Raw genomic sequence first — 20,946 nt, forward strand, 5'->3', positions numbered from 1 at the left:
CCTTTCTAAGAAACTCACATCATATGAGCTTTTTCTGCAGTAATACTTTAAGAATTAAGTCTCTACTGGCCAGGCGCAGTGGTTCGTGCCTGTAATGCCAGCACTTTGAGAGGCCAAGGCGGGTAGATCACCTGAGGTCAGGAGTTCAAGACCAGCCTGGCCAACATGGCGAAACCCTGTCTCTACTAAAAATACAAAAATTAGTCGGGTGTGGTGGTGGGCACCTGTAATCCCAGCTACTGGGTAGGCGGAGACATAAAAATCACTTGAAACTGGGAGGTGGAGGTTGCAGTGAGCAGAGATCACACCCCTGCACACTTCAGCCTGGGCAACAGAGTGAGACTCTGTCTAAAAAAAACAGAATTAAGTCTCTACTAAATCACAGTTGCCATGATACTACTGTTCCTCAGAAATGCTGCAGAATGGGCACACCCCTCCCCATGTGGCCAACCATGAGTACCCCATGCAGCTACCTGCCATACTGTCGTGGAATAGACAGGCATGATAAACCAAGGCTATGGCCAAGGCCGGTGTCCTCCTATGATTGCCACGCTGACCCCAGACCACCCAGGGGAGATACGTCCTCCTCAGTTCCCTCCTGGGGCAGTCCTGAAGGCCACAGTGCTCAGCATCTGGATGGGTTCCACCCGCTGGCAGCTCAGCAGATTTCCCTAGCAGTTTGCCTGTCACCTTTTTGTCTATTATTTTTATTATTTGTTTCTTTGACTTATTTAGCCCAGATTGATTAGGAAGCATCACTGATGTTGCTTACTTAAATTTCATAGTCACTCGAATCCATAACATTCAGGCATACCATTTTATAACTCTTTGATTTCAATAATTCACTTTTCTTTCTCTGAGTCCCCAGATTGCCTGATGGCAAAAAGCTTTGTAGAGTCACTTGGACTTCTCCTCTCAAACCAGTGACTTCTCCATCACTTCAACTATTAAATTCATTGGTGAGCAGGTCCACAGCTCTAGGGAATCTCCCCTGTGCCCCATGCCCTCTGACGTGGGGTTCTTTCTACGCTCCTGGGAACGTGTACATCTATCTCCTGGCAGCCTCTTGGGAGAGAGACCTCATTTTCCTCCTCTGAGTCACTGGAGGCTTCTTGCTACATGTCAGGTGTGGACCTCATTGGAGACATCTGTTCTCAGCTGCCCACTTCGTGTGCCCTGGAGACCCAGGCCCACCTGGCATTCCCCTCCCTGCTCCCATTCAGTGACCACTGCTGCCCACCACCCACCCAGGGGCCTGGGCACAGTCATGGGGAGGGTTGGAGTCAGGCATGAGTGCTTGGGGTAGGACCTGGTGGAATCTGCCCCCACCCTTGGCTCACAGTGCCCCGGTGCACTTGGCAGGCAACTCGATTGAGATGAGCCTCTCATCCTCCTGAGTCCAGGTGCCCCGTGTGTCTTGGCATGGAGGTTGTAATCCTTTGGGGCTGCTGGCACAGCTGGGTTAATGCAGTGGCCTCATGGGACTTGACTTACCCACCTGGGGCATGGCATGTGGACTAGCAGCTGGCAGCCTGCAGGGCACACACATACCAAGTTGCAGGGCAGTGCCCCAAGCACCTGTGACAGTCGGTCCTCATGCATGAGCATCCTATGCCCGAGATGGCATGACTTGAAACAGCAAATGAGAAACACTACAGCAGACCAAGAGAGATTACACAAGAAAGGAAAATGCTTTCTGTTTCAATCCCTGTCATGGCACATTTTTGCAGCTTTTTGAACAAAGGCTGCATGGTTTCACTTTATACTGGGCCTCGCAAATGACATAGCAGGTCCTGTATAAGCATAGCCCATTCTGCTCTTATTGCTATGATTGTGGGTGCTTTTAAAGTGTTCAAAGTCTATAGAGACTTGTGACTTAATGGAATCCTTAAAAGACTTTCACTGAGTTATGAAATTCATATTTTTTAGTAGTTGAGAAAATAGGTCGCTTAGAAAATCAACCCACTTTAACAGCTTTTTTATTGTGATAAAATACAAGTCACACAAAATTTACCATCTTGACTATTTTTAGGCATACAGTTCGGTGGCATTAAGTGAATTTACATTTGTGTGCCACCATCACTGCCATCTCCAAATAAATGTGTTTTAACAACTTTGAAGCTTAATACATTGAGCATTAAACTAAGTACAAATGAGAACAAGCTTTCTTTCCCACTTTGGAGGCTCCACAAGTGTTAAGGACCCTGGTGCTGGAGGAAGGACAGCGGGGATGACGGGTTCAGCAGGAGAGGCACGAGAGGTACAACAGCAGGCCCTGAACAGCTCCCAAGCCCCACTCAGAGTGGCACCCCGCCTTGTGCACGAGACCCACCCACCAGATGCTCCCAGAGATCAGCGATGGGGAGGGGCGGCGTTGGCCAAAGCATAAGAGCAGCCTCTGCTCCAGAACAACATAAACCGAACAGAGTCCTGACTCTGGGGTCAGCTCTTCCACTGCACCTCAGGAAGAGGGAGACACCCGCCATGAAGACGGTGGTCCTCAAGAGGCCCCTTGAGGGCCCTACGTCTGCCTCCTGCTCAAAACTCTGTGGCCTTCTCGGCTTCACTCTTCCTGACTCTCAAAGGAGGAGCTTCTCCTGCATGAGCTCAGAATTCCCTCCCAGCCTTACAGCTGTGGTTCTGAGGTGTGGAGCTAGCCCCAGAGCCCAGGGCCTTGTGCTTGAGCCCTCCAGGCTCCAGAACCTCTGCAAAGGGCTTTTCCCTTGACACAGCGAGAGGCCCCATCTGAGTCCAGAGCAGACTGCAAGGCCTCAATCTAAGACCACAGTCAAACTGAAGCAGTCGCGGGGAGGTTTACTCTGGCATTGTGATTATCATAGAGCCCCTGAGATAATTTCCTCCCTGCCTGTTACCCTGTCCGCTGTCAGTCAGTGGCCACCTCACTGCCTCTCTCTGACGTCCCATCAGATGCTCCCTGGAGACACCTGGCCCAGAGGAGGTGCTGTCTAGTCATCTAGTCCAACGTCTGACTCAGGTCGACAGTTCCTCCTCAGACCCTTAGCCAACCTGAAGGTTTTACTCCATGACTCATGGCCCTTTGCTCAGAACTATTGTCTCTTCGAGTCTCTCCTCCCTGCGCCATAAACCCTTAGTCTTAGGCATTTTTTTCTCTATTGTTGAAAATGCCCTGACTGTACACACCAAACACCGGTCAACACTATTCCCGAAGATCTCTTCTTTCATCTTCCCACATCATCATCTACAGCGTTCTGTGCAATGGAAGAGCCACAAATGCAAACCATGGCTGCAATTCGAAGTTGCCTAGTAACCACATCTTAAACAGTCAAACGAAACAGGCAAAAATAATTTTAGTAACATATCCTATTCAACCTAATGTATCTAAAACATTGCCATTTCAACATGTATCCATATAAAAAATAAATGAGCTGTTTTATATTTTTTTATATGAAGACTTTGGCGCTGGATTTCAAGTGTTCAGGGAGCAGAAGTGGGCTAGGCCTGTTGGAAACAGGGCCCATCATCGTCGCATGGCCAGTGGGCAGGTGTGCTCCCTCTTTGATCACCTCATGCCTTGATGTCCCCGTCTATGAAATGGGGATGGCGATGCCCCCGTCCTGGGAGTGGGTGAGGATGGCTCAGCTCACAGAACCTGGGAAATGCCAGCTGTGGTGGTGGCCTGGGGGCTTCTGAATGGTACCCCTGATCTCACAAGGCCCTGAAGCAGGCCTGGGGCATGGTCTTCTGCCAGCCATCCCTGATACCTTCTTCTTTTCGTGTATCTCTCAGGGCCAGGCAGAGAAGAGTGCATTCACTGTGCGAAAAACTTCCACTTCCAAGACTGGAAGTGTGTGCCAGCCTGTGGTGAGGGGTTCTACCCAGAGGAGATGCCGGGCTTGCCCCACAAAGTGTGTCGAAGGTACGGTCTTCCTGGCAGGGAACGGCAGGCAGCTGTGTCCAGCAAAGTCTGGCAGCATCTTCCCCAGGGGCCGGGGGAGGGTGTGTCGCATCACCCCACAGTGGATAGGAGCCCATTTACAGAGCTGGTTGGGGCCTTCCTCCCTTTGTTCACTGAATGCATATTTGTTGGGTCCCTGCCGTGGGCCAGGCACTGTACAGCAACAGGATAGGATGGGAAGCAGAATAGCAAGGTGCTCACACCCCAGTAGATGTCCCTGCCCATGTCACACTCAGCATGCATCCTTTGCACTGTCGATAATCAGAGAAACTGTGTTTTGGGTTTAAAAAAATTTGTTTTTGGAGACACAGTCTTACTCTGTTGCCCAGGCTGAAGTGCAGTGGTGTGATGTCAGCTCACTGCAACCTCTGCCTCTGGGGTTCAAGCAATTCTCGTGCCTCAGCCTCCCGAGTAGCTAGGATTACAGACGTGCACCACAATGCCCAGCTAATTTTTGTTTTGGTTTTTGTTTTTGAGATAGAGTCTCGCTTTGTCACCCAGGCTGGAGTGCAGTGGTGCTATCTTGGCTCACTGCAAGCTCCACCTCCTAGGTTCACACCATTCTCCTGCCTCAGCCTCCTGAGTAGTTGGGACTACAGGCGCCCGCCACCACGCCCAGCTAATTTTTGTATTTTTAATAGAGACGGGGTTTCACCATGTTGGCCAGGCTGGTCTCGAACTCCTGGCCTCAAATGATCCACCTGCCTCAGCCTCCCAAAGTGCTGGGATTACAGGTGTGAGCCACCATGCCCGGCCTAAAAATATTTTTTAGTTAGATACTTTAGAGAAAGTAAAAATATCTTGACAATTTCCTCATTCTAAAGCCATTTTCTGCACAATCAATGCACATGTATTTTACCCTTCCTATTCTCCTTTCGTGCTTCCTCCCATGCGTCCATCCACAGAGTTACCATTCTTATTTGATGGCCCTGGACCCTTCTGTGGTTGACCTTAGCTGTTAAAGGAAAAGCCATTTGCTCTGGTCTCCTCTCTTCTGGCTGAATATTGCCCTATGCTGGGAGATCATGAACTCAGGACCCAGAACAGGGCAGGGCAACCTGTCTTATTCAGGGTGGGAGCAACAGTGAGGAGTTTGAGGCAGCTGTGAGGGTGTGATGATGGGTGTCGGCTGTGAGGGTGTGATGATGGGGGTGGGCTGTCACAGTGTGATGATGGGGGTGGGCTGTGATGGCGTGATGATGGGGCGAGCTGTGAGCATGTATGATGGGGGTGGGCTGTGAGGGTGTGATGATGGGTGTGAGTTGTGAGGGGGTGATGATGGGTGTGAGCTGTGAGGTGTTTTGATGGGAGTGGGCTGTGAGGGTGTGACAATGGGGGTGAGCTATAGGGTGTGATGAATGGGTGGACTGTGAGGGTGTGACGATGGGGGTGAGCTGTGAGGGTGTAACGAGTGTGAGCTGTGAGGGTGTGATGGGTGTGGGATGAGGGTGTGATGAGGGGGGTGAGCTGTAAGGTTGATGTTTGTGAGCTATGAGGTGTGATGATGGGGGTGAGCTGTGAGGGTGTGATGTTTGTGAGCTGTGAGGTGTGATGATGGGGGTGAGCTGTGAGGGTGTGATGTTTGTGAGCTATGAGGTGTGATGATGGGTGTGAGCTCTGAGGGTGTGATGTTTGTGAGCTGTGAGGTGTGATGATGGGGGTGAGCTGTGAGGGTGTGATGATGGGTGTGAGCTGTGAGGGTGTGATTATGTGAGCTGTGAGGTGTGATGATGGGGGTGAGCTGTGAGAGTGTGATGGATGTGAGCTGTGAGGGTGTGATGATGGGTGTGGGCTGTGAGGGTGTGATGATGGGGGTTGGTTGTGAGGGTGTAATGATGGGGGTTAGCTGTGAGGGTGTGATGATGGTGTGAGCTGTGAATTGTGATGATGGAGATGGGCTGTGAAAGTGTGATGCTGGGTGTAGCTGTGAGGTGTGATGATGGCAGTGAGCTGTGAGGGTGTGATGATGGCGGTGAGCTGTGAGGGTGTGATGCAGTTGAGCTGTGAGGGTGTGATGATGGGGGTGAACTATGAGGGTGTGATGGAGTTGAGCTGTGAGGGTGTGATGATGGGGGTGAACTGTGAGGGTGTGATGATGGGGGTGAACTGTGAGGGTGTGATGATGGGGGTGAACTGTGAGGGTGTGATGATGGGTGTAAGCTGTGAGGTGTGATGATGGCGGTGAGCTGTGAGGGTGTGATGGAGTTGAGCTGTGAGGGTGTGATGATGGGGGTGAACTGTGAGGGTGTGATGATGCGGGTGAACTGTGAGGGTGCGATGATGGGGTTGAGCTGTGAGGGTGTGATGATGGGGGTGAACTGTGAGGGTGTGATGATGGGGGTGAGCTGTGAGGGTGTGGTGATAAGGTGAGCTGTGAGGGTGTGATGATGGGGGTGGGCTGTGAGGGAAGTGCCAGGTGTTAGCCTGCTTTCACAGTGCTGTAAAGAAATACCTGGGGTTGGGTAATTTATAAAGAAAAGAGGTTGATTTGGCTCACAGTTCTGTAGGCTTAATAGGAAACATGGCTCCAGCATCTGCTCAGCTTCTGGGGAAACCTCAGGGAGCTATTACTCCTGATGCAAGGTGAAGCAAAAGCAGCACATCAGATGGCAAGAGCAGGAGCAAGAAAGGGAAGGAGGCTGGGCACGGTGGCTCACGCCTGTAATCCTAGCACTTTGGAAGGCCAAGATGGGCGGATCACCAGAGGCCAGGAGTTCAAGACCAGCCTGGCCAACATGGCAAAACCCCTTCTCTCCTAAGAAAAAAAAAAAAAGCAAAAATTAGCTGGATGTGGTGGTGTGTTCCTATAATCCCAGTCTTACAGGAGGCTGAAGCAGGAGAATCGCTTGAACCAAGGAGGCGGAGGTTACAGTGAGCCAAGATCATGCCACTGCACTCCAGTGTGAGTGACAGAGCAAGACTCCATCAAAAAAAAAAAAAAAAAAAGGAAAGAGTTGCCACATACCTTTAAACAACCAGCTCTCACATGAACTCACTCATCACCAAGGGGACGGTGCAAGGCCATTCATGAGGGATCTACCTCATGGTCCAAACAGCTCCCACCAGGCCCCACCTCCAACACTGGGGATCACATCTCAACATGAGATTTGGAGGGGACAAATGTTCAAACCATATCGCGGGGCTTCCGTCTGAAAAAGACTTAAAATGAGGGAGCCCTCAAAGGCTTGTGTCAGAGCAGGAGGGGTGCCCATGCCTGGCTCCCAGCTGGGTACCTGTTAGCACTGGTAGATTCACCCTGCAGTGGGGTCTGCCTCCAGGCTGTGTGTAAGAACCACTATGGTTGTAACCTATTCCCCTAGAAACAAACCCTACAGTGAGCCCATGAGGGACCACCGAGTCCTGGCACTTGTGTGACCCACAGCAGAGGGACCTGGTGGCGGTTACATATCTCTGCAAGCATCAGCCCCTTCTACTGGGTTGCTGTAAAATAGGAAACTTGCCACCCACTTGCAAGGTGCAGCCTTGCTGAGTCCTGCACAGGGCCCTGGGCACAGTTGTCTGAAGTTAAACTTTTCATGTTAACCAGTCAGCTGGTTCTCAGATAATTAAATATAGCAATCCAGGGAGAACCTGGAATTAAACAGTGATAATCACTTTCATTTGTCAAATGCCCTGGATTTCAGGGCATGCTGATTATGTTCACAGCTGTGCAACTGGACCCCTGCAGGCAGCCAGAGGCATTGGCACACCCTGCCCCCCAGGAGGCAGCAGGCGGCAGCCCCGCCACAAACCTCTTTGGGCAGTGGAGGACAGGAGTTTCCTGGGTATTGTTCCCACATAAGGGGAAGCTTTCGGCCCTGCGGAGGCTGACAGTGCTGGGGCTGACACACCGGGTCTTGGAGAAGCACCCCCAGGAAGAGTGTCAGTGTGGACTCCTCCCAAAGGAAGCAAGGCCTTGGTCCCCTTGGTTCTGCAGGATCTCTCCCCATTCAGACAGCCTGAGCTGGTAGAGAACCACAGGCATCCTCCAGGCCCCAGAATGCTGGTGGACGCTGCGGCCGTCCGCTGTTGCTGTGCCAGGCAGCTCCGAGGGAGCATGTGGCCAGACAAGAGCTGCATTGAAACAAGCAGGCCAGGACGCAGGCCTGCTGGGTTGGCAACTGCAGGTGGAAGCTGAGGCCCGAAGCTGAGAACAATGCATGATAAGTTCCTTAAGAGAGGGGCCGGACACCCTTAAGACCTAGTGAGAGGACCTAGCAAGAGCCAGCCTGGACAACTTGGAAGAAAAAGAGGCCTCTGTGGAGTGCTCGCCAGAGGAGTAGACAAATTTCTCATGCCCTGGCCCTTCCTCCACTTGCCCCCAGGCTTAGTGGACACAGAGACTCTCAGGGGCACACCTTGAAGGGGCATGCCTTCTGCCAATGAGCATTCTGCATGCAGGCTGGAGCATGAAAGCATCAGTCTTCTACATCCTGCTCCTGAACAGGCAGGAGGCTGATGGGAGTGGCCTCTGCAAGGGAACAGGGAGAGAGGGCTGCATTAGGCATCCCTGTCCTTCCAGAATGTGGCAGGGCAAAGTAAGTACCATAGATGGTTGCAGGTGTTTGGGGGTAAAGTAGGTACCATAGATGGTTGCAGAACCAGAAGCATCTTAAAAGCCACCCTGCCCAAAGCTGTTGCTGCCTACGAGGACCCGCTGCTGGGCACAGTAATCCTGATGGAAAGCAGGAGCTACACAGGAAACACAGGGTCTCCCAGGGAGAGCCGTCTGCACTGGCCTAATGGGGAGGGGAATGGGATGAGCAGAATGGTGATGGATTATTTCCCTAAACCTCCAGAGGAGAGCCCAGCCTGGCCACCACCTTGCCCTGAGCCTCATGAGACCCTCAGTGGAGAGCCCAGCTGCGCCTGCCTGGACTTCTGCCTGCATAACGGGGAGCCCCTGAGTCGGTGTTATTTTAAGCTGCTAAGTGTGTGGCAACTTGGTATAGAGCAGGGGAAAACTGAGGCCCCTGCCATCGTACTGAGCTCAGTGAGGTTGTATTTGAAGAAGCAAGCAAGCCATAACCGCCTGCCTGTCCACCGGAGCCCACTCCTCACCACAGTTCTTCATAGATGAAGCAACCCTTAGCCATGGCCTGGGAGCACTGGGCCCCTGGGTCCTCCAGACCACTGACATCTCTTTAAATGACTCAGCTCGGCCCTGGTTCTCCTCTCACCAGTGGCATTGTCTGTAAGAGAAACCGGAGGGTCTGTGGGGAAAGTCATACCCTATACTGGGGCATAAGGGTTTGGTTGGTGGCTGTGCCACCAGAATGTGCAAGACCAGGTGTGGGGAGGGGGCAGCATGATGGGGGCAGACCCGTGGGGCTTCCCACAAGTGCACAGCCCCCTCTGGCAAGTAGTCTGACCTGTCCTTTCCTCTGGGGTGGCCTGGATAGGAACATTAGAAAGGCTCCTGGATGTGAGTTTGCCTGTGGGGGTTACACATTTACAATTACAGACCAAGGACTTGAGCTCTAGGCTCAGCATCGTCAGACACACTAGGAATAAAACCCACCTCCCCCCGGGCTGAAGTGATGCTGCAGCTGGGGCTCCAGAGCAGCAGAGTCAGTGATGAGACCAGACCCCATCAGAGGGCTGCTCTGCAAAGAGCCCCACGAGCAGGCCTGGCGTCTGGGCATGGAAGGCTTCACACAGCAGGGAGGGGGCATCTATATAAAGCAAAGAACTGCCCCCCAGGGAGGCCCAAGCATCAGCACAACAAAGCTCCAAGCCCTGCCTATGGGGCCTGTTCCACCCTTAGCTGGCAACAATGGGGAGGTGGGCAGCTGATGCAAGCACTGTGGAGACTGAGTCACCGGGCCGTGGACTGAGGACAGGCAGCAGCACAGCCGGGGTGCACTCCTTCAAGCACTCGGCCCGCATCGGCAAGTGCTTTCTGTAAAGGGCAAAATGGTCAATCGCTCAGGCTTCTGGGGCCACACTGCCTCCGTCACAGCTACTGAGCTCAGCCACTGCTACACAAAAGATTGTAAATGAATGAGTGTGACTGTGGTCTAGGATAAATGCTGGTTGTGGCCCTTGGGCTGTAGTGCACCAACCCTCCTCTGAGGTCACGTTTACCCTGCATTAGAAATAGCCCTGGCCGTGGTCTCTGTCTGTGCAGGCTGGACCAGGACTGTCCGAGAGGGGCAGGAATTGTGGGGCATCTCTCCCACTCCCCGAGGGTAAGCAGGCATGGCTACATATAGGTGACAGCAGCCTTCTGGTCAGCTCGAGTCAGGTGTGTCACATCCCTGGGTGGAGTCTGGCCTGGACCCCAAGCCTACAGCCATCGCAGCCTGGCAGCCGCTGGACAGAGCAGACTGACATAGCTCTGGGAGCCATGTGGGGCGGGGGAGGGACTGGGTGCCAGGGACCAGGAGGGTGTCCAGGTGAGCTGCGGGAAGCCTCAGAGGCCTGGGCCTGGCCCTGGCCCCTGATCCTGGGCATGCTCCTGCCAACTGGCCATGGCTGTCTCTGCCCTCCCAGGGCAGTAGTGAGGTCAGACAGGAGAAAAGACATGCAGACACTTGGCCTCTGTGTCAGGGAATGGCGGGGGACACAGCCTCTCCACAGAGGACCGAGGCTGATGGGGTGGGAAGGAGGTGCAGGGAGGTGAAGGTTCTGGGAAAAGAGCCCAGAGTGGTTGGGCTTCTTCCCCAGGCTTAGCAGGAATGGTGTCTTCCCACAGGTGTGATGAGAACTGCTTGAGCTGTGCAGGCTCCAGCAGGAACTGCAGCAGGTGTAAGACGGGCTTCACACAGCTGGGAACCTCCTGCATCACCAACCACACGTGCAGCAACGGTGAGCAGCAGCAGGGTTATCCTGGGTTACCCTGGGGCTGCCTGTGGAGGAGCTCAGCTGGCCAGCTTGTGCTCAAAAGAGAAAAGCAAAGCCACACAGGCACGGGGGCTCCACAGACAGGTGTTCGTGCCCCTGATCTGATTGACTGTCTGGGATTCCTCTAGCTGATTTGGAAGACAGCTGCCCTGTCTCCCAACTTCCCTCTAGGCCTCTCACACATTGACCAGAGAGGCCTCCCAGCCACTGCTGATCTGTTTATTGAGTGACTCTTAAAAATGATTTTGTCCTTGTACTGCTCCCACTGTCATGCCATAGGCCCCCGTGACCTGGGTGTGACATCCCATAAAAGAAGCCTGACCTTGGGGGTCAAAGCCAGGAAGCCTGGAGGGCCTCAGGATGAGGGGGACAGAGCCCAGAGTCAAGAACACGCTCAGCAGCAGCAATCCCAGCTCCACAGGGATCCAGCATGGACCCACATCCGTGCTGCAGGAGAGCCCTGGCTCTGCAGTGGGATGGGGGACAAGGACAAGTTGTAAAAACAGAAACTTAAAAGGGGACTGAAGATAAGTGCCCAGTTTGGGAATTCCAGGCAACAAGGAGGGTTGGCAGAAGACTTGGGCCTGGAGGTCCAGTGCAGGAGCCATTATAGACACACTGGCAGGGAAGGGGACTCTGGCCCAGCAAGCAGCAGGGTGGAGCCACATGGGGCCAGCTCTGGGCACCACATTCTGACAGCCAGAAGAGGAAGGCGGTCTGCTGCAGTGTCCCAGGGTCAGGGCAGATGGTTCTTGGGCATGAAGCTGGCACTGGCCCTGTCCTGGCAGAGCATGGAGCTTGTAGAGGGCCCTGGGATGCCTCCTTGCCTTGTTACTGTTTGGTTTTTTTTTTCTTTTTTGGTGGGGGGGTGGGAAGGTTGTCTAATTATGTCCCTTCAAAGGCCTGGAAACTCCCTCTTTAGGAAGTCACCTGCCCAGGTTTTGTATCCAGCCCAAAAAAGTGTGGTTGCCACTGGAGGGCCTCGAGGTCCACAGATGATGCATCCTCAAAGGCCTCTACACCTTGCTGCAGCTGCGTCCTCAGCAAGTCCTGTCCACAGCAGCTTCCTTCCTCCCATCCCCACTCCTCCCTGTCCGGGGTGCCCCCTCCACCCTGGAAGCAGCTTCCATTCCCACCTGCCTCCAGGCCTGTCCTCCGGCCTCCCCCAGCGTTTTCCTCCTAAGCTCCACCGCCAGCACAGTTGTCCAGAAAGACAGGTGCACATGTGCCCCACGGGCCCAGGCTGGGTGTTCTCCCGAGATCCCTCCCATACCACCCCGACATCCTGCTCATGAAGCCCCTTGTCACTTAGACTCAGCAAAAGACCCATACACCAGTGCCCCCCCTGCCCCCCCGCCCCCCGCCACACAGGGCTCTCAGAGTCAAGTGCATTGCAGGAGAGGGACTTCAAGGGCTGCCATCCTGCTGCCCACCTCCATCTGTGTCCCTCTTGCCCAGGGCACCACTGATGCCCAGCATATGTGGAATGATTGAAACAATCTTTATTTTTATTTATTTATTTATTTTTGAGACAGAGTTTTGCTCTTCTTGCCCAGGCTGGAATGCAATGGCACGATCTCAGCTCACTGCAACCTCTGCCTCCCAGGTTCAAGTGGTTCTCCTGCCTTTGCCTCCCAAGTAGCTTGGATTACAGGAGCCCACCACCATGCCCGGCTAATTGCTGTATTTTTAGTAGAGATGGGGTTTCACCATGTTGGTCAGACTGGTCTCAAGCTCCTGACCTCAGGTGATCCACCCGTCTCGGCCTCCCAAAGTGCTGGGATTAAAGGCATGAGGCACCGCGCCTGGCCTTGAAACAATCTTTACAGGCACCAAAGACTGACCTTTCCCTCCTTTTCCTTTCCTGATGCTGGGCCCCAGCTGATGAGACATTCTGCGAGATGGTGAAGTCTAACCGGCTGTGTGAACGGAAACTCTTCATTCAGTTCTGCTGCCGCACGTGCCTCCTGGCCGGGTAGGGGTGTCTGGCTGCCCACAGAGGGCAGGGACCCCCATCCATCCATCCGTCCACCCTCCTCCAGACTGTCGGCCAGAGCCTGTTTCAGGGGTGCTGCCCTGCACCTGACAGCTTTACTCCCCAGGAGCAGCATCTCTGGGCACTCAAGCCAGGTGGGTGGTGACTGTTAAGGAAGTGTTCCTAAAATGGTGATATCCTCTCAAATGCTGCTTGCTGGCTCCAGTCTTCTGACAAACTGTAACAGGAACAAAATGAATTCTGGGAATCCACAGCTCCGGCTTTGGAGCAGCTTCTGGGACCATAAGTTTACTGAATCTTCAAGACCAAAGCAGAAAAGAAAGACGCTTGGCATCACACATCACTCTTCTCCCCGTGCTTTACTGCAGCTCTGTAGTAAATCTCCCTGGCCCAGCCGGCGAACCCTGGGCCATCCTCACATGTGACAAAGGGCCAGCAGTCTACCTGCTTATTGCCTGCCACTGAGCAGTCTGGGGACGGTTTGGTCAGACTATAAATAAGATAGGTTTGAGGGCATAAAATGTATGACCACTGGGGCCGGAGTATCTATTTCTACATAGTCAGCTACTTCTGAAACTGCAGCAGTGGCTTAGAAAGTCAAATTCCAAACCCAGACCAGAAGATTCTTTCCCCGCAGCGTTCTCCTTTGAGCAAGCCGAGCTCTCCTTGTTACCGTGTTCTATCTGTGTCTTCGGGAGTCTCATGGCCTGAAGGACCACCTCGACCTGATGCAGAGCCTTCTGAGGAGGGGCAACAGGAGGCATTCTGTGGCCAGCCAAAAGGTACCCCGATGGCCAAGCAATTCCTCTGAACAAAATGTAAAGCCAGCCCATCCACTGTTAATCATCCATCACTTCCCATTTTATGGAATTACTTTTAAAATACATTTGGCCTCTGCCCTTCAGAAGACTCGTTTTTAAGGTGGATGCTTCTGTGTCTGTGTATGTTACGAGTCTACATGACACAGTTGGATTTCTTCTGCCAAACCTGTGTAGGCATTTTATAAGCTACATGTTGTAATTTTTACCGATGTTAATTATTTTGACAAATATTTCATATATTTTCATTGAAATGCACAGATCTGCTTGATCAATTCCCTTGAATAGGGAAGTAACATTTGCCTTAAATTTTTTCGACCTCGTCTTTCTCCATATTGTCCCGCTCCCCTGTTTGACGACAGTGCATTTGCCTTGTCACCTGTGAGCTGGAGAGAACCCAGATGTTGTTTATTGAATCTACAACTCGGAAAGAGAAATCAATGAAGCAAATACAATGTTAACCCTAAATTAATAAAAGAGTTAACATCCCATGGTACAGGAGCCTGTATTTCTTTCCAAGGCACACAAAATGAAACATGAGTGCTGACCAAAGTGTTAAGTGGACGTTACTTTATTTGTGGTTTCAGATCTGTTTGATGTCGTTACGTGGAAGCTTTTGAGCTTTAGCAAATGATGTAAGGAAGTAGTGGGGGAAATCCCAGATCCCAACCCCAGAATGTCATTTGGCAAAGAGACCCTCTTCAGACCACATTAGCCTCACTGGGAGGAGGTTCTAGAGCCTCTCCAGATATAGGGACCCCTTCCATCTGTCACGGGGAAGCTCCCCACAGCCCAGACTGCCAGCCTCTTCACCGGTAGCTGCCAACTGTGATTGAATTAGGTTACAGCTTGTCTTCTGCAGTGGCTGAAATCCCTGAACCCATGGCTTATGCACTCCTTGGGATGTTTACCGTGGCCTCTCTGTGAGGTCAGAAGCTTGTACTTGCTAGGAATCCTCTGGCTTCAAGTAAAGGAAATGCACCCACTAGAAATGACTTAGGGGAAAACAAGAGTGAGTGAGGGGCATTGTTTTGAATCCAGAGTGGATTCAGAATTTCAGGGAAGGGTGCAGCAGAGCCTTGGGAACCCTGGAACCAGCCTTAAATGTCACCTGGATCCTCTCTGTACTGCAGCACTGCCCTTCTCTTCATAGCCACCTTCTCCAGTTGATGGGACAAATGACAAGACCTCCAGCATCTTCCAAGTAAAACTGGTACAAATCCAACCCCTCAAGCCAACTTCCTGGGTCTGTTTCTTGGTTCTTCTTTTCCCAGGGACAGGACTTGGTCAGCCTGCCTTACATTGGTACTCTCCCTGTGTCATCAGCTGTGGCTACAAGGACAGGCTTGTGCAGAAGAATATGGCCGCAGGGAGCTTTGCAGCGAAGGAGGGGAGCAATGTGCAGCTCTCAGAAGGTAGGGCAGGCCACACAACCCAACAGCTGGCCACCACAAGCACCAATTGACCAGAGTTGTGCGTGTGAGGCAGTGAAGGAATGAGTGTGTTTGGGATAAAGATTCAACCCCTTGCCCCGCCCATGAGACTGACATTGAATTAAAACCAGCAACCTGTTAAGTCCCACTGGTGCACGGCACCTTTTTAGACCCTAGAGCTCGGATATCTATAAATCCGAGCTCTTTGCCCACTGAGAGCTTACAGTCTACCATGTTTGCAGCTGAATCAGAAATAAACTCCTGGCCGGGCATGGCGGCTCACATCTGTAATCCCAACACTTTGGGAGGCCGAGGCGGGCGGATCACCTGAGGTCAGGAGTTTCAGACCAGCCTGGCCAACACAGTGAAACCCTATCTCTACTAAAAATACAAAAATTAGCCGTGTGTGGTGGTGACACCTGTAATCCCAGCTACTCGGGAGGCTGAGGCAGGAGAATAGCTTGAACCCAGGAGGTGGAGGCTGCAGTGAGCCAAGATCACACCACTGTACTCTAGCATGGGCAACAAGAGTGAAACTGCGTCTCAAAAACAAAAAAAAAAAAAACCAAAAAAAAAAAGGAAGAAACTCCCTTTATTTCCCAAAGGACACCAACTACAGGAAAGCCAACCAGGCAGCCTTGTCAAGTGGCTGGGCCAGGCAAGCCCATCTTGGGGCTGACAAGTTGGGTGGGGAGTTGAGAAGTTGTTCACCAAGTCCTAATCACTAAACTCCACCTTGTTGAAAGAGACCAGCTAAATATAATGTCTGCTCACAAGTGGTCCAAACTTGAGGTTAAAATTGTCTGGACTCGGGCAGGATATGTGTATGGATTTTAAGTGACAGGATCATGGGTCACCTCCTCTAAACCTGTCATTTCCCAGACAAGGACACTGAGGCCCACAGAAGTGACTGCCTTGCCTTGGGCTGCACATTGGCAAAGTTGCTCCCACCTGTGTGCCCAGGGAAGGAGGATGGCTGGCTGCAGGAGGGGCATCGTTCTGCAGCTGCCCAAATGCAGCCATGATGCATTTGTTTTAAACTAGCTTTATTTTCAGGGGGTGATGTTTATCTGACCTTATCCCCAAATTCTTGGGCACCTCACAGTAGACCCCATGTGTACATCCCCATCCCTCCCAGGCCACTGCTGACTTTGTATCTTGTGACTCTTCAAAGGACTGGTGAGAATTGCATTTTACAGAAGACACGCCTGAAATGGGAGGGGGTAGACAGAACTTAAAAAAATAAAAGGGCCAGGCACAGTGGCTCACACCTGTAATCCTAGCATTTTGGGAGGTTCAGAAGCAAGAGGACGGCTTGAGCTCAGGAGTTTGCAGCCAGCCTGAGAAATACAGCGAGACCCTGTCTCAATCAATCAATCAAAAATGATCGATAGATAGCAATATGGTCTAAATGAGTCCAGGAGTGGAGTGTCCTTGAACCTGGGGAGACCACCATCCACTGCATTTGCATTATTGGTAATATGGCTGGAGAGGGCCTTTTGCCTAAAAGCTTGGAGTATGTTGGGGCACCCAGAGAAGGAGGAAAGAAAAACATTTTAATAAGAACAAGCAGGGGTGATGGAAAGTAATACACCAAGGCCATTCTCTAGCATCTTAAGGTTCTGCCCAGCCAGCTGGGAGGCCACTGGGCACTGGCTGCTGGAGGGAAATGAAGATTCTGCTCCCCTGCCCCAGCCTTCACTGTTGCTTTCCTCACACGAACCCCCGACTCTATCCTTCCTGGTTGGCTGTTTAAGTCCTTTCCTGATACCCTAGGCTCTGTGGCTTTTCTGAGCACAGAACAGCATCCTTAGATGGTACAGCACTGAGCACCCACCTTAGATCCTAGGGTTCAGTCCCACTGTCCAAAGCCCCTCACCACTACTGAGCAGCCACACTAAGGGTGACCAGGTATCTTAGCTTCCCTTTTGAGACAACAGGAACCAAAGTGCCCAGGGCAGAGAACATCCTGTTGCCAAAAACAGTGGTTCTCTCTCAACCAGGGATAATTTTTGTCTTCCAGGGGACATTTGGCAATGTCTGGAGACATTTTGGGTTGTCACAGCTGGAAGGATGTACTCATATCCAGTGAGTGGAGGCCAGGAATGCTGCTAAGCACCCTGCAATGCACAGCAGCCCCCATGACAAAGAACTGTCCAGACCAAAATGTCAATAGTGCCAAGGTTGAGAAATTCCGGCCAAAAGAAATGGAATCAAAAAAGAAAATTGTTTGCAACTTCATAGAGATACCCTAAATGAATAAAACCACATATGGTGTGATTTCTGTCCCTATTCCTATGCTGAAGAACGGGAAACTTGTACAACTTTCCCTTTTTGAAGTAAAGAGACACCACCCCTCTCCTTTTTTCTTTTTTTTTTTTTAAACACAGCAACAGAAGGGCCCCAAGTTAAAACAAGCTCTCTGGCCTAAGGACTCCACCTGGTGGTCCTCTCTGGAATTAAATGAAGTTTAGGTTTTATTTTGTTTAACTTTTTTCATTATTTAGTTATTTTGTTTAACATTTTTAGTTATTTTGTTTTTTAGTCATTTTGTTTAACTTTTAAGTTACTTTGTTTAATTTTTTAGTTATTTTAACTTCTTTAAATTATTTTGTTTAATTTTTTTAGTTATTTTAACTTTTTAAAGGTATTTTAATTCTTTAGTTATTTTGTTTATTTTTGTTGTTGTTTTTTTAGTTAAACAAAAGTTGCAGTGACCGGGCAGGTGCGATGGCTCACGCCTGCAATCCCAGCACTTTGGAAGGCTGAGGCGGGGACGGGGGGCAGGAGAAATCACTTATTGAGGTCAGAAGTTTGAGACCAGCCTGGCCAATATGACAAAACCCCGTCTCTACTAAAAATATAAAAATTAGCCAGGCATGGTGGCGAGTGCCTGTAATCCCAGCTACTTGACAGGTTGAGGCATGAGAATCACTTGAACCTAGGAGGCAGGGATTGCAGTGAGCTAAGATTACACCACTGTACTCCAGCCTGGGCAACACAGTAAGACTCCATCTCAAAAAACAAAAATGTTCCAAGTACAATATAAAGAAATTATCTCCCAATTTGAGAGTAAGTTGCTGATATTATACCCTATGACCTCCCCACCCAATGCTTTAGTGGGTATTTCCTAGAATCAATGACATTCTCCTGCACAGCCATCAGAATCAGGAAATTAATATTGATATGTTACTACCATCTAAACCTCTGACTGAATTCTAGTTCTGCCAGTTGTCCCAATAAAGTTCTTAGCAAAACGATCTGGTTTAGAATAACACTTTTCACTTAGTCATCATGTCTCTTTAATGTTCTTCCATCTGGAACAGTTCCTCAGTCTTTCCTTGCCTCATGATCTGGAACCTTTTAAAGACTATAGGCCAGTTATTTGTAGGTTGTCCTTCAGTGCGCGCTTGTCTGAGGTTTCCTCACGTTTTGAGTCAAGTCATGCATCTTTGACAGGAATCTCACAGTCGCATTCTGTGTTCTCACTGCATTCTAGCAGGGAGTACATGATCTGTTCCATTATTGGTGATGTTAACGATCATTGGTTAGAGTTTCTTGGCTATGAAGTGATGCCTGCCAAAGCATATTTACTACCACTACTGTTCAACATTCTCCTAAAGATCCCAGCCAGTGTAACAAGGAAAAAAATAACCAGTATAATAATTGGAAAGGACGAAATAAAACTATCATTATTATTCTTTTTTTTTTTTTTTTTTTTTTTTTTTTTTAAGACCGAGTCTCACTCTGTTGCCCAGAGCTGGAGTGCAGTGGCATGATCTCCGCTCACTGCAACCTCCACCTCCCTGGTTCAAGTGATTTTCATGCCTCAGCCTCCCAAGTAGCTGGGATTACAGGTACGTGCCACCACACCTAGCTAATTTTTGTATTTTTAGTAGAGGCAGGGTTTCACCACGTTGGCCAGGCTGGTCTCGAACTCCTGACCTCAGGTGATCCACCCACCTCAGCCTCCCAAAGTGCTGGGATTACAGGCATAAGCCACCACACCCGGCCAACTATCATTATTCTCAAATAACATGGTTATGTATGTAGAAAATCCATAAGAATGGTTACAGATAAAACTATTACGATTAATAAGTAAATTTCACAAGATCGCTGGATGTAACACCAATATACAAACATCTACTGTATTTAAATATGTTGAAACTAATGATTAGAAAATGGAGTTTTTAAACAAAAGATACTATTTACAGTAGCATCAAAAACTATCAAACATCTAGACAATCTATCAAATATCTATACAATCTAGTAAAGGATATACAAGGCCTAGATACAAAATCTGTAAGAGGCTACTGAAATTAAAGAGTACCTCAATAAATATAGGGTTGTAACATGCCCATTGATTGGAATACTTAATATTGTAAAGATATTCTCTCCAAATTCATCTACAGATCCAACACAATACAAGTCAAATCATGGGTGCCTTTTCAGATAGAAGACATATCTATACTTTATGTTCACATGCAAAGGATTAGAATAACCAGATAACTACTAGATAATCTGAGAAAAAAAATGGGAGCTTTTTTTGAGGGACAAATACTAAGTCTTTTTCTAAAGCTTGTATTCTGCAAGGATGGCTGACTAAACCCATGGAACAGAAGAGCTAGTTCAGAAGCAGGCCCTCACATATTTGGACACTTGATTTTTGAAGAGTTGCTCTGCAGAGCAGTGGGGGAAAAGATGGTCTTTTCAATAAATGGTGCTGGGTCAACCAAGTATCCATATGGGGAAAAATATATCTTCTTCCCTATATTAGACTATACACAAAAATCTATGCCAGAGAGACTGCAGATCTAAATGCAAAAGGTGGAAGAATAAAGCTTTTAGAAGAAAATATTCATAATTTTGGAGTAGGCAAAAGTTTCTCAAAGCATACTCGAAAACCATTAACTAGGGAAAGATTCATAAATCAGACTGTATTAAAATGAAGAACTTCTGTTCATCAAAAGATACCATTAAGAGAGTGAAAACACAAGCCACAGGGAGAAAACATTCACTACAGACATAGCTCACAAGGATTCCTATTGAAACAATATAAAGAGCTCCTACAAATCATTTAAAGAAAAAAACCCAGTAGAAAAATGGGCAAAACACCTAAGCAGACACTTCATTAAAGAGGTTATCCAAATGAACATAAATATATTTTTTAAAGTTCTCAACTATGTTAGTAATTAGGGAAATACAGTTAAAACCACAATTTCATACCATTACCTATGTACCAGAATGGCTAAGATTAAAAAGACAATACTAAACGTTAGCAAGGAGTTTAAGTTGGTACAACAACTTTGGAAAACTATATCCTACTTAAGCTGAACATAAGTAAACCCTATGACCCAGTAATTCCATCCCTGGGTATATATCAGTATATGCATTCACATAAAGATATATTATTGTGTTTGTAGGTACACTATTTATAATATAAAAGCTCCAGAGTGAAAATTACCCAAATGTTCATCAACAGCAGAATGGATAAGTAAATTGTGAAACATCCACAATTAAATACTATATTACAGTGAGAATAAATGAACTACATCTACACACAAACATAATGTTAAGCAAAAAATATGTAAGGTACCTCATTTGCATAAATACAAAACTAGGCAAAGCAAATCTATACAAGATGTCAGGATAATGGTTACCCTTGGGGCAAGGGTGGTGACTAGATGAAGACAGGAGGGGGGCTTCTGGAATGTGGCAATGTCCTGTTCTTATGAGGATGCTAGTTGCTTGGGTGTGTTCAGTTTTCACTCTTCTTTATGTATATCATACTTCAATAAAAGTTCAAGGAGAATCATCTCCAGGTGGATTGTAGAACTAAATGTGAAAGGCAAAACAATTGTCTAGTAGATCACATAGGAAAATATGATGGGGGTAAGGGAAGATTTCTTAAGGTAC

The 20,946-nt window shown here is 49.3% G+C and overlaps 1 protein-coding gene and 1 long non-coding RNA gene across 4 annotated transcripts in view; both read left to right on the top strand.

Annotated features, from left to right (window-relative positions):
- PCSK6 (proprotein convertase subtilisin/kexin type 6) overlaps positions 1-14,091 on the top strand; it is a 187,555-nt gene extending 173,464 nt beyond the window's left edge. For both annotated transcript variants that reach the window (XM_050799221.1, XM_050799222.1), the window contains 3 exons: positions 3,769-3,898; positions 10,635-10,747; positions 12,665-14,091. In XM_050799221.1, coding sequence (XP_050655178.1) covers positions 3,769-3,898; positions 10,635-10,747; positions 12,665-12,762 — 341 coding nt within the window. In that variant the 3' untranslated portion in view covers positions 12,763-14,091. The remainder of the gene's footprint in view (positions 1-3,768; positions 3,899-10,634; positions 10,748-12,664) is intronic.
- Positions 3,946-10,628, top strand: LOC126959735 (uncharacterized). 2 transcript variants are annotated; one of them, XR_007727641.1, is made up of 4 exons: positions 3,946-5,101; positions 5,660-5,868; positions 6,105-6,250; positions 6,304-10,628. It is a non-coding gene; the product is annotated as an uncharacterized LOC126959735 (long non-coding RNA). The 2 variants fall into 2 exon arrangements; XR_007727640.1 differs by having other exon boundaries at positions 6,105-10,628.
- Positions 14,092-20,946: the final 6,855 nt, after the last annotated feature.

Source organism: Macaca thibetana, chromosome 7, assembly GCF_024542745.1.
Source record: "Macaca thibetana thibetana isolate TM-01 chromosome 7, ASM2454274v1, whole genome shotgun sequence".
Classification (NCBI taxonomy): domain Eukaryota; kingdom Metazoa; phylum Chordata; class Mammalia; order Primates; family Cercopithecidae; genus Macaca; species Macaca thibetana.